At 44.2% G+C, this 13,022-nt stretch overlaps 1 protein-coding gene across 5 annotated transcripts in view; it reads left to right on the top strand.

Annotated features, from left to right (window-relative positions):
• The first annotated feature begins 42 nt into the window (after window positions 1-42).
• Window positions 43-13,022, top strand: part of Ep400 (E1A binding protein p400) — a 107,107-nt gene continuing 94,127 nt past the window's right edge. For all 5 annotated transcript variants that reach the window (XM_055605729.1, XM_055605727.1, XM_055605728.1 and 2 more), the window contains exons 1-2: window positions 43-151; window positions 11,510-12,879. In XM_055605729.1, coding sequence (XP_055461704.1) covers window positions 11,545-12,879 — 1,335 coding nt within the window. In that variant the 5' untranslated portion in view covers window positions 43-151; window positions 11,510-11,544. The remainder of the gene's footprint in view (window positions 152-11,509; window positions 12,880-13,022) is intronic.

Here is a 13,022-nt window from a genome sequence, read left to right as displayed (position 1 = left end):
CCTTGCCGCTCGCCGTAGGCTCGGCGCTGTTACTTCCTGCGCCCGTGGACCCGGATGCGCCGAGCGGCTGCGGCGCGCTCGAGCCTCCCGGTTGACCGGACGCGGCGGAGCGTGGCTCGAGGTTCAGGGTGAACCGGACGGCGACAGCGGGGTGAGAGGCGGGCTGGTAGGCCGCAGGCGGTGGTGGTGGCGTGCCGGGCGGTCGTCTTCAGCGGTGCTGCCGCCCGCGGCGCGTCGGGCCCAGGCCGCGGCGGCGCTTTGTCGTGGGCGGGCGGGGCCGAGGAGTCGGGCCGCGCGGAGAGGGGCCGGTGGCTCGGCGCGTGTCCCTGCCTCTGGAAGGCCCTTCCCTCGCCCGCACTCCCGCGTGCGGGGTTCTGGGCAGGCGCGCGGCCGGTTCGGAGCACTCGGGAAGGCGGGGCTCATAACGCCCGCGGCACCGTTGGTCGGCGGTGGGCGGCTTCCTTTCGCGGCGCAGAGCCTGGAGCTGAGGCAGAGCGGGAAGGACGCCGTGGACCTGGGAGCTCTCCGAGCCGAGGCCCCGAGGTGCACCATCAGCCGCCGAGCGGCAGTCTCCGCAGTCCGTCCCCAGGTTTAGTATTGGGGAGCACCGCGACTTCGAATTGGGGGTTGCGCTCATCTCTGGCAGGATGTTTGCGTTCTGTGTACTCTGGATTATTGCGTGAGACAAAACGGTTCTTGGTTTGGTTTGGTTTTAGAGTTTCACCATGTAGCCCTGGCTGGCCTTTTAACTCGACATTTAGACCAGGCTGGCCTTGACCGCGGTTCTTGTGCATTTTGCGAGTGTGTGTGTGTGTGTGTGTCTGTGTGTCTGTGTTTCATTTGTATACTCTGAATGGCCAGGAAAGGCAAAGTACTACATGCTAACTTAAAATTTTATGTTTACGTATTTAGGTTTTATGAGGCAAAGTCTCATGGAAGTCCGAGTCGGCCTGGATTGAGCTAAGCCAGTTTGTGCTTGTTAGCAATCCAGATGCCTCAGCCATAGTACTGGGCTTACAGGTGTGAGCCATCATGCCTAGCCGTTTTATACACTTGTTTTTGAGACGAACCTACTTTTGGGTCCTAGGCTGGCCTCTGACCTTGGCCTCAGGTTTATCTTCCTGCCTCAGTCTCTTGAGAGCTGGAAGTGCTGGTGCTTGCTTCAGTACCAAGCGGGGAGGCCCCCCCTTATTATTATTATTTTTAACACATGGTCTCACGGGCTTGGAACAGCCTGGCCTCGACCTCAAAGTGACCCACCTGCCTCTGCCACCTGAGTGCTAAGGGGTTGGAGGTGCTCCACCACACCTTGGCCCCTCTCTTCAGTGTTTTAAAAACTCAGGATGGTCTAATACCGAAGGTGCTGTTATTTTCTCTCGTCATATTCTTGTAACTTAAGAGAATGGTTGGGACTATGTAATGAAACTTTGTGTCTTAAGCTGTGTAGGTACCATGAGCACCCAACTGTACAATAGCTGCCTCATAATGTTGCTGGTACTGTTGTCCCTGTGAAGCATTTGCTGTTGCTGTGACCTCTGTTGGGTTGCTGTTTGTGGCCCACTCAAGGCCATAGCATAACATTCCTAAGTGTGGTTGTCAGTTGTTTTCTGCCACCTTTTTCACAACTGCATAGTAAGTTTCCCTTGGTTTAGTGCTCCCCTCCAGCTGACTCTTTCTGCTCTCAGCTAACTTGTATTCCTGGGTGGGAGAGAAATTTTGTGTGCTTACTGTCACTATTTCCTTTTTTTTTTTTGGTAATGGCTTTATTCAGGCTTTTCATCATCTCTTCTCCTCTGATTAGGCTCTGCTGTTTCTGAAGGCTTTGTTCTGGCTGTCCAAGACATTTGTTGTATTTAAAAGTAAATAAAAACATTTATTTATTTATTTATCCACCTATCATTTATCTATCTATCTATCTATCTATCTATCTATCTATCTATCTATCTATCTATTTATTTACGTGTGCTTTCGTGCCTGTGTCTATGTTGCTATGTGTGCCTGCAGAGCAGGATGGTGTCTGATGTCCTGGTGGTTATGAGCTACCCAGTATTGGTGCTGGGGTTCAAACTCAGATCATCTTGAAGATGAGCATGTACTCCTGCTCCCTGAATCATCTCTTCAATCCTGTTTTGCCTTGTACCACTTGGGTGTCTGCTGCCCACAAAGGCCAGAACAGGGAATCACATACCCAGGAACTTGAGTTACAGAGAATTGTAAGTCACCGTGTGGGTGGTGGGAATAGAAGCCATGTCTTCTGGAAGAGCAGCCAGTGCTCTTAACTGCTGAGCCATCTTTTCAGTCCCAGTCCACGAATTTATTGAGGTTGTTAAAAAGCAAACAAATGAAAGCATTGCCTTATTTATTTTTTTTTGGCCAGTTAGCCATAGCTGGCCTTGAACACTATGTAGACCTATCTTGACTTGAAGTTGTGATCCTCCTGCCTTGCCTTCTGAGTGCTTCCATTACAGGCATGTACCACCATACTTCGCTGAAAGCATCATTTTTAATATGTTTAATCTTTATGAATGTGTGTGGTACTAGGGATCACGTTCAGGGTCCTGTACATGCCAAGCAAGCACTTAACCATTGAGCTGTAGCCCTAACCCTTAGGCTTAAACATTTAATGTTTTTAACTCTCTTGGTTAAGGTACTTAGTTTTTGGTGTCTGCCAAATGACTTTTTTGGGTATGAAAAGAGTTCTTGAACACTGGTTCTCAGGGAATGAAGGCAGATTACGTTTATGGGAGAATTTTGAAATGTGAGGGTACTTTGTGGTGGAAGTGAAGTATTTTGTGTGGCTAGGTCTCAGTGATTGGGTAATACAAGAATGTAGTAGCTGCCATTGCTCCGCTTTTGGTGCTTGATCCCCAACTGGGCTCTGGCTCTCACTGAGTCGTCATTGTATAAGATGGAGACCAGTTAACCAATGTTGCCCATGCCAACTGCTAACTCCCAAAACTTGCTCTGAGTGGGCCAGTGGGAGTAGTGATAAAACAGTTCACTGATCAGGTGAGCCTTTCCTTTTGATTTTTCTGTGACCATTTGTCAAGAGTGCCATCTTCACCTATTCTGGCTTTCAGGATTGTGTGTGTGTGTGTGTGTGTGTGTGTGTGTCTTGTAGAGGTTGAACTAAAATTAGAATTTATCAGGGCATGGTGGCCTACACTTGGGAAGCAGAAGCAGGTGGATATCTATAAGCTTGAGGCTAGCCAGGTGCAACATAGTGAGACTGTATCTCAAAGGAAGTAAATAAAAATAAAATTAGAGTTTAAACTGAATTAAAATGGATTATTTGGGCATGTAAATGAAAATCCTAGTTATGTGATCTCATTCCAGTTAAAATGGCAGTAGTTGGAGAGAATATAAATTAATACTGCCAAAATGGAAACCCCCAAAACTAAAAAAATGGAATTACTTATGACCCAGCAGTTTCATTCCTAGGTATATATGCAAGGGAAATGCAGTCAGCATACAGAAGAGACACCTGCGCAACCATGTTTCTTTCAGCACTGTTTGTAACAGCCAAGATACAGAGTCAGCCCAGGTGCCTATTTGGGAATAAGTGGGAAAGAGTGTGATGTCTATGCACACACACACACAGTGGAGGATTCAGTTACAAAGAGAATGAAGTTGAGTCATTAACCACAGATTGGGTGGGATTAGAGACAGTATGTAAAGTGAAATAAGCCATTACACAGTACACTAGTTGTTTTTGTGGTTACTGTGAGGAAATATCAGAATTAATGAGAGAATTTGATCTTGATTCACAGTTTAGGAAATATGTTCATGGATGACTGGAAGGACTTGGTTTGTGGTGGTTGGAGCACATGGGGTACGTTGTTTAAATCTCAGTGGGTCAAGTAGCAGAAAACTTGGGCTGTAATTAGAAAGTGGAGATACTAAGTTCAAGATCCACTAGCAGTCTAGGTAATGTCTCCTGAAGATTGCAAAACCTCCTAAAGTAGTGCCACCAGCTGGAGACCAAATGTTCATCAAATACATGGGTGGGGAAGACACTAATTTTTTTTATTTTTTAAAAGATTTGTTTTATATGCATTGCTCTTTTGCCTGCATGTATATGAAGGTGCCAGATCCCCTGGAATTGGAGCTACAGATAGTTGTCAGCTGCCATGTGGGTGCTGAGATTTGAACCTAGGTCTTCTGGAAGAACAGTCATTACTCTTTAACCACTGAGCTATCTGTTCAGCCCCAAGACATTTTAATATTCAAACCATAACATTCTGCCATTGGCCCCATAGACTTAGGACATTTCATAATACAGGATATATTCATTCACTCCAACTGTATAAATCCCCATGATATTAACCATCCCAGTAGTGTTTAAAAGTTCAGAGTGTTTTGAGACATAAGGCAAAATCATAGCTGTGAACCCTTGCTAAAACAAACAAAAATGTTAAATACTTCCAATATAAAATGGAGGAATAGGAAGATACCTAAGAAAGACCAGACTAAAGAAGACTGAAGCCCAGCTGGGCAAATAACAAACCTGTGGCTTCACCTCAAGCATCTGGGCTTGTGGTACCATGTGGGCTTCAACAGCCTTGGTCAGCCTTACAGCACTTGCAGACTCTTTCTTGGGCCAACCCATTTGAGGGTGCCTGCGGCTTTTCCTGGATAATGTCCCACATTCTGGGCATCTCCATCTTCCTAGAGTTGCTTTTGCAGCTTAGGCTTCCCCTTCACAGCTTCCTGAATAGATGCCAGGTTCTTAACGTGAATTAGATCCTGCATGCTACACATTTCTTTTTCTTGTCTACTTTTTTTTTTTTTCTGGAACCTTGGATCAAGCTGCTGTGACCCTTAACTCTCACCTTACTTCTGCATGCCTGCAAAACCATGGGTGATGCCAAGTTGTGCTACCTGCTTGAGATATATCTACTATGTGCCTGTGGTTACAGGCTCTGATTAGGTTCTTCAGTGAGTCTCTCTTTCTGTTTTTAGAAGTAGTCTTGCTATTTGACCCTAACTGTATGGAACTCACTGTATGGACCAGGCTAACCTCCAGTTTGTAGTATTTCTGCCTTTGCCCCAAGTGTTTAGATTACAGATATGTGCCACCGTTTCTGGATTTAGCACTCTCAGTGGTGGCACACGCCTTTAATCCCAGCAGAAAGCAGGTGGATCTCTGTACATTCTGGTCTACAAAATGAATTCCAGGACAGTCATGCTATACAGAGAAACCCTGTCTTGAAAAACTGAAGGGGGAAAAAGAGAGATTTTCTATTAAGTTTGTATTTTTATACCGTGGAACCTTTAATGAAGTCTTTATTTATCTTAGGATTTATTTTTATTATTTTAAAGTTGTGTGTGTGTGCACGTGCCTGTGGAGGTCAGAGGCATCACATTTACCATCTAGTACTCTAGTTACTAGAGTTGTGGATGCTGGGAATCAAACTTGGTCCTGTGAGAGCAGTACAAACTCTTAATCACTGGGCTATCTCTCCAGCTCAGGATGATAAAGTCTTGCCTTCAGGGCACCTTTCTTTTGGCTTCAGTGTGACTTTTTTCTTGCTGGCAGTAATCTCTTTAACAGTTATAGCAACACTGCTGTCCTGTTTGTAACTTTTAAGTGTGCTCATTCTTTCCTCACCAACCCCACTGTAAACTTAACAAATGGCAGCCAGCAGTAGCCTTACTATACCTTGAATGTTCACAGTGCTTTGAATTTTTTTCTGCCAAATTAATTAGTCTCTTACTTTGAAGTCAGCCTCAACATTTTAGGACACGGAAGAACATAGTTAGATTCTTTGCCAGAAGAATCTAGTCCAGTTCTGACAGACTTTGTTCTCACATAAAGCCTCATGAGTGTAGTCTTTACTGTCTACATTTCTGTTGGCGGTTTGTTCTTCCACACTGCCATAAGATTGTTCCATTAAGAGCTGCTAACACAACAGTGTAGGGCTTCTTTAACTTACCTCTCCAAACCTTTTCTCTTCTGCTCTACCCAGTTCCAAAGATCTATGAATCACTTTGTCAGATAATAACCTCAAAGACTCCTTGGTGTTAGTTTTCTGTATTTGTTACTTTTCTTGTTGTAATACAATACTTGACAAAACAGCTCAAGGTTAAGAGATAAGTTTATTTTTGGCTGACAGTTCAGGTAGTTATAAGATGTTGCAGCATGGCTTATTTACATCTCGGTGGATCAGAAAACAGGGAGCTTGGGCAGTTTTAAGTTTTGCTGTTGGTGGAGTCTTTTGGAGTATCTACACCTTATTCTGGAAAGCACTTTTTCATTAAAAAAATTTTTTTTATGGTTCTGGAGAGATGGTTCAGTGGTTAAGAACACTGTCTACTCTTTTAGTGGTCCTGAGTTCAATTCCTAGCAACTACATGGTGGCTCACAACCATCTATATTGGGATCTGATTTTATACCCTCTTCTGGCATGCAGGTAGAGCACTTATATACATAAAATAAATATTTAAAAAGTCTTCAATTAGGGGCTGGGAGATGGCTCAGAGGTTAAGAGCACTGGCTGCTCTTCCAAAGGTTCTGAGTTCAGTTCCCAGCAACCACATGGTGGCTTTCACAACCATCTATAATGAGATCTGGTGCCCTCTTCTGGCATAAATGGAGGCAGAACACTGTATACACAATAAATAAATAAATCCTAAAAAAAAAAAAAAAAAAGTCTTCAATTAAATTTTTTTTTAATGTATGGCTGTTTTGCCTGCATGTATGTCTGTGTACCACTCATATGTATGTATCTGAGGAGGCCAGAAGAGGGTGTCAGATTTCTTTGGACTTGAGTGAGAGACAATTGTGACCTGCCATGTCACATGTACTGGAAATGAAAACTGTGCCCTCTGGAAGAGCAGCCAGTGCTCTCAACCGTGGAACCACCTCTCCAGCCCCTTGGGAAGCACGTTTAGATGAGTGACTTCTTTACATTATAGTTGATGGTTAATTGTATTTTATATATATACACATATATATATATATATATTTTTTTTTTTTGAGATATCTTACTACATAGCCTAGGCTGGCCTAGAACTTGCTATGTAGCCAAGATTGGTCTAGCATGCTATTGGTAGTACATGTGTTCATGTGAAGGCTTAGAGTTGATGTTTGATGTCTTCCTCAGTTGCTCTCCACTGTGTTTATTGATGCACGGTCTGTTACTGAACCTGGAGCTTACCAGATTCCTGCTAACGGCTAGCCATCCTGTTCTAGGGATTCCCTGTTTTGATGCCTTCTAAGTGCTGGGATTACAGGAGGCTGCCACACCTGCCTGACATTTTTTTTTTTATTTGTATATATGTTTTTTCTTTCCATGTATGTTTATATATTATGTTCATGCAGTGCCTGCAGAGGAGAGAAAGGGTGTAAAATCTCTGGAATTAAAATTAGAAACTGCAAGGCGGTGGTGGCGCATGCCTTTAATACCAGTTCTTGGGAGGCAGAAGCAGGTGGGTCTCAGTTCCAGTCCAGCCTGGTCTACAGAGTGAGGTCCTGGATAGCTAAGGCTACACAGAGAAACCCTGTCTTGAAAAAGAAAACAACAGCAACTACACACACACACACACACACACACACACAAATTAGAGACTGTTGTAAGATACCATGTTAGGTGCTAGGAATTGTACCCAGGTCCTCTGCAAAAGCAACAAATGCGCTCAACCACTGATCCATTTCTCCCGCCCCACTTGCTTGACTTTTATGTGGGCTCTGGGTATCTTCAGTTTTTGTGGTATATTTTTCCATTTTATTTATATATTCTTTATTTAGAACTTGGACATTGTTTTTGGTTACATGTTTTACCTTTATTATGTGATAACCATTATTTAAAAAAAAGTGTGTGTGTGTGGTGTGTGTTTGTGTGTTGTGTGATAGTGACTTGTGGGAGTCAACCTTCTGCCATGTGATTCCTGGGAATTGAACTCAGGTTGCCAAGCTGATAGATTTACCTGTTAATCATCTGTGGGGTTATATATATATATTTTAAGATTTATTTGTTTTTATTTCATATGTATGGCTGTTTTGTTTATATGTATGTCTTTGTACCATGTCCATGAATGGTGCTGGAGGAGGTCAGAAAAGGACACCAGATTTCTTGGAACTGTAATCACAGATAGTTGTGAGCCACCATGTAGATGCTGGGAGTCAGGCTTTGGTCCTCTGGAGGACATCTACTGCTCTTAACCATTAAGCCGTATCTCGATTTTTTTGGTTCAAATTTTTAAGCAAAAAATTTTAAATTGATAGGTTAATTTTCTTAGGACAGATTCTAGAAATAAGAGTCACTCCATTGACGGTATAGGTTATCCAAGCTTTTTTCACTTTGGTACTGCTCTGAGTTCATTCCCATGGTGTTTTATGATTGAGGAGCATTTGAAATCTGTCATCCCACCTTGCTTCCCAGACCCTTGCTACAGTGTGTCTAGTGGTTTGCCGCTTGTGTGGTGTAGGGCTTGCTGCAGCCTGTTTTAGTGTTTCTTGGGTTTCTTAGTGGTAAGATTGGACATTCTCTTCTAAGTTGTTAAGCAGATGTTTAATTTTTCTCTTGATTAGTGTTTCTGCTGTCTTTTACAAGTATATTTTGTGGTGCTGGTGGCAGCCCTTTGTACTGTACTCATGTCCTTTATGAGATGCCCTGCTTCCAGGGCCTTATGCAAGGTAGACAAATGTTCCTACTACCTAGCTGTATCTCTAGCTTCTATTTTAGAGGTTTTTTTTTTTTTTTTAACTTTTATTTTATGTGCACTGATGTATGTGTATGTGAGGCTGTTGGATCCCCTGGAACCTGAATTACAGACAGTTGGTGATCTGCCATGTGGATGCTGGGAATTGAGCTCTGGTCCCCTGGAAAAGCAGCCAGTGTTCTGAACTGCTGTACAGTCTCTCCAGCCCCTGCTTTTAACATTTTTATTCTGTTTTGTTTTCAAGACAGGGTTTCTGTTTGTGTAGCCCTGGTTGTGCTGGCATTCATTCTGTAGACCAGGCTGACGTCAACCTCATAGAGATCCTCCTGCTTCTGCCTCTTGAGTGCTGGGATTAAAAGTGTGTCACCACTGCCTGGCGAATTCTTATCTGTTCATTTTTAAGACAGGCTCATTATGTATATCTAGATGGCTTGGAACTTGCTCTGTAGCCAGGCAAGTTTTAAATTCACAGAGATCCACCTGCCTTTGCCTCTTGAGTGCTGGGATTAAAGGAGTATCTACTCTTGATATTTAACATTTTAAAATTATATGTGTTTTCTTATTTGTGTGTGTGTATGATGTGTGTGTTCTCTTGTATATGTTTGTTTGAGTAAGGATGCTGGTGTGGAGGTCAGAGGACAATCTCTAGTGTTTGTTTGTGCCTTTCACTTTGTTTGAGGTATGGGCTCTTAAGACCTGTGTATACCAGGCTAGGTGACTAGTGATCTGGACATTCTCCTGTCTCAGTTTTCCTATTTCAGTGTAGGAGCCTGGGGATGACAGACATGCTTTACTGTGTCCTGCTTTTACATGGGGCCTGGGAATTGAAACTCAGTTCCTCTTGTTTGTTTAATAAGCACTTTACCTACTAAGCTATCTTCATAGCCTGAAATCCTTTCAAAATCCTGCTATTGCTTTAGCTACAAGTTTATTATTTTGGGGGTTACAAAATTGAATTCATTTCAGGGAGTAATAATTTTCTGGATTTTTATTTTATGTCTTTTACATTTAGTGTTAGCTGATAAAAACAATTATTTGATACATACTTTTTGATGAATTCATGTTGCATTTTTCTCAATGTGTTTTTATAACTTTTTATCGCCATTTCTTTCCCCTGGTTTTGTGACTTGTTCTATTTGACCTTGTGTTTAGGGCTGGGGCACTGTCATTGCATTTGCAGCCCATTAGCCCTGGCCTCCTGATGGCTGTGGTCATGAACATGGGTACCACGTCCAGATTATGAATTCCTGTATGTGGAGGAGTTTTTTTTTCCTGCTCCTTTGTTTTGTTGCCTTGACATTCTGGAATTTTTCTAAGGAGATAATCTATTCTCATATACTTTGCATATGCTTTTCTGTTTTTGTGCCAATTCTCCCATAATATTTATTAAAAAAACCAGAAACTTTTATTAATTAGCTTTTCGTTGCTCTGAAAAAGTTAACTTGTAAATGGAAAGATTGATTTTTGGCTCATGTTTCAGAGGTTCAGTCCATGGTTTCATGAGTCCATTGTTTCTGGTGGTGGTGAGACAGAGTAGCAGGGAGGGTATGGAGGAGCAAAGGTGCTTACTTCATTGGCCATCGGGAGCAGATGAATAAATAAGGCAGGAAGGAACTGAGGAACACCCTTGCACCTTTAATTTCAGCAGTCAGGAGACAGACAAAGGCAGGCAGATCTCTGAGTTTGAGACCAACCTGGTCTACCAGTGATTTCCAGGACAGCCAGAGCTACACAGGAAAACACTGTCTTGAAAGTAAACAAAACAAAAGCACATAACCTCAAACCATACTCTGAGTGACCTACTTACTCCATCTAGGCCCCATCTTCAGGTTTTCAGTACCTCTAATTGTGCCACCAGCTGGGGACTAAGGCCCTTATTGGTGAACTTTGCATAGTCAAACTATTGCAGGAACTAGAGCTTGTTATGATTGTACCGTGTGGCCCAAATCTCCTCCTATGTATTCATCCCCCTCACCTCATTTCTTTTTTGAGATGCAGGTTTGCTCTGTAGTCACTGTATGGCTTTGAACTTGTAGCAAAACTCCTGCTTCAGCTTCTGGAGAGCTGGGGTTACTGGTGTGTGCCACCACTCCTGGCTTGATGATACATCACTCACTGTAACCATCTCAGCTTGGCCTTCCTTTTGGTTATACCGTAGGGGACCCCTTTGTTGCCATACATGGTTGACAGGAAGACTGCCATTCATTGGGAGCCATGTCATATATAGACATCACCAGTTGAACTCTCCCAACCAAGGAGATAACAGTGTTGATCTGTGCTTGAAGGGACTGCTGGTTTCTTAGTGAGAACGTACTCTTTGCCAGCAGTTGTTCTTTAGGTCAACAGTTAACTACTCTGTTCTTGAGAGGCAAATGTAGCTGTTTGACGTACAAAGCCTGGCTAAACTAAACTAGTGAATCCCAAGAGGCACCTTAAGCCACTTGTGGTGGTGGTGGTGGCTTTGACACTGTGGCAGATGTCACAGGGCCATTGACAAAGTAGCCACTGCCCCTTTGGGTTGAATGTGCTATGTAGTGCCATAGTTCTTAGTTCCTAGTTCTTTTTTAATGGGATTTACCAGCTTCTTGGCCTATGTGATGGCAGAGGACATCTTCTTCCCTTGGTCTTTTTTTCTTTGGAATCTTGGGTGGGGGGGAAAGGTGATGGGGACAGGAGTTAATGGGTTACATGTAAGTGGCCACCTGTTCTTTGATGTAAGTAATAAGAAGTGCTTTTGTGCAAATCAGATGAACATAACGTTCAAGTATCTTTTCAGTGCAACTAAGTTGTAATTGAAGTAAGTGGTAATCAAATGATTGTGTTGATTTTAATTTTGATTTTTTAGGGGAACATTACATTGGATAGAAAAGGGAGGTGATAATGCACCATGGCAGTGGTCCTCAGAATGTCCAGCATCAGCTGCAGAGGTCTAGGTCCTTCACTGGGAGTGAAGAGGAGCAGCCAGCCCATCCCAACCTACCCCCATCTCCTGCAGCGCCTTTCGCTCCATCAGCCAGCCCATCTGCACCCCAGTCCCCTGGGTATCAGATACAGCAGCTGATGAGCAGAAGTCCTGTGGCCGGGCAGAATGTGAACATCACACTACAGAATGTTGGCCCAGTCGTGGGAGGAAACCAGCAGATCACACTGGCCCCTCTGCCACTGCCCAACCCTACCTCTCCAGGTTTTCAGTTTGGTGCACAGCAGAGGCGTTTTGAGCATGGTTCTCCATCATACATTCAAGTCACTTCTCCATTGTCGCAGCAGGTCCAGACTCAAAGCCCCACACAGCCTAGCCCTGGGCCAGGGCAAACCCTGCAGAATGTGCGTGCAGGCGCCCCAGGCCCTGGGCTGGGCATCTGCAGCAGCAGCCCCACTGGAGGCTTTGTGGATGCCAGTGTGCTTGTGAGGCAGATCAGCTTGAGCCCATCAAGTGGTGGTCACTTTGTATTTCAGGAGGCACCAGGTCTGACTCAGATGGCCCAGGGAGCCCAGGTTCAACTCCAACATTCAGGAGCTCCCATCACTGTCAGAGAGCGGAGGCTCTCCCAACCTCATGCACAGTCGGGAGGAACCATCCACCATCTAGGTCCTCAGAGCCCTGCAGCTGCAGGAGGCACTGGACTGCAACCTCTGGCCAGCCCAAACCACATTACTACGGCCAGCCTGCCACCCCAGATCAGCAGCATTATTCAGGGCCAGTTGATACAGCAACAGCAGCAGGTGCTTCAGGGGCAGCCACTGAACAGATCTCTGGGGTTTGAGAGGACACCAGGTGTGCTGCTCCCTGGCGTTGGGGGCCCCTCAGCATTTGGGATGACATCCCCACCGCCACCCACCAGCCCTTCTAGAACCACCATGCCTCCAGGCCTTTCCAGTGTGCCTCTCACATCTATGGGAAGCTCAGGAATGAAGAAGGCTCCCAAGAAGTTGGAGGAAATTCCCCCAGCCTCCCAGGAGATGGCACAGATGAGGAAGCAGTGCCTGGACTACCACTACAAGGAAATGGAGGCACTTAAGGAAGTCTTCAAGGAATACCTGATTGAACTGTTCTTCTTGCAACATCTTCAGGGGAACATGATGGATTTTTTGGCTTTTAAAAAGAAGCACTATGCCCCTTTACAAGCATATCTTAGGCAGAATGATTTGGACATTGAAGAGGAGGAGGAGGAAGAGGAAGAGGAAGAAGAAAAATCTGAAGTTATCAACGATGAGGTAAGAAATAGCAGTTCAGTAATCTAGAAGGGCTATATAAAGCAAAATAGATGGTGTGCAACAGTAGAGTTTGGGTGTCACAGGATCTAAAGAGGAGTAAAGTGTGTGTTTTCCTTCCTTCATGTAAAGGAGTAAGCTGTTCA

This window comes from Psammomys obesus, unplaced genomic scaffold, assembly GCF_907164565.1.
Source record: "Psammomys obesus unplaced genomic scaffold, mPsaObe1.curated_primary_1811, whole genome shotgun sequence".
Taxonomy (NCBI): domain Eukaryota; kingdom Metazoa; phylum Chordata; class Mammalia; order Rodentia; family Muridae; genus Psammomys; species Psammomys obesus.
The sequence above is the reverse complement of the archived record's forward strand: the minus strand, read 5'-3'. Positions and strand labels throughout refer to the sequence as shown.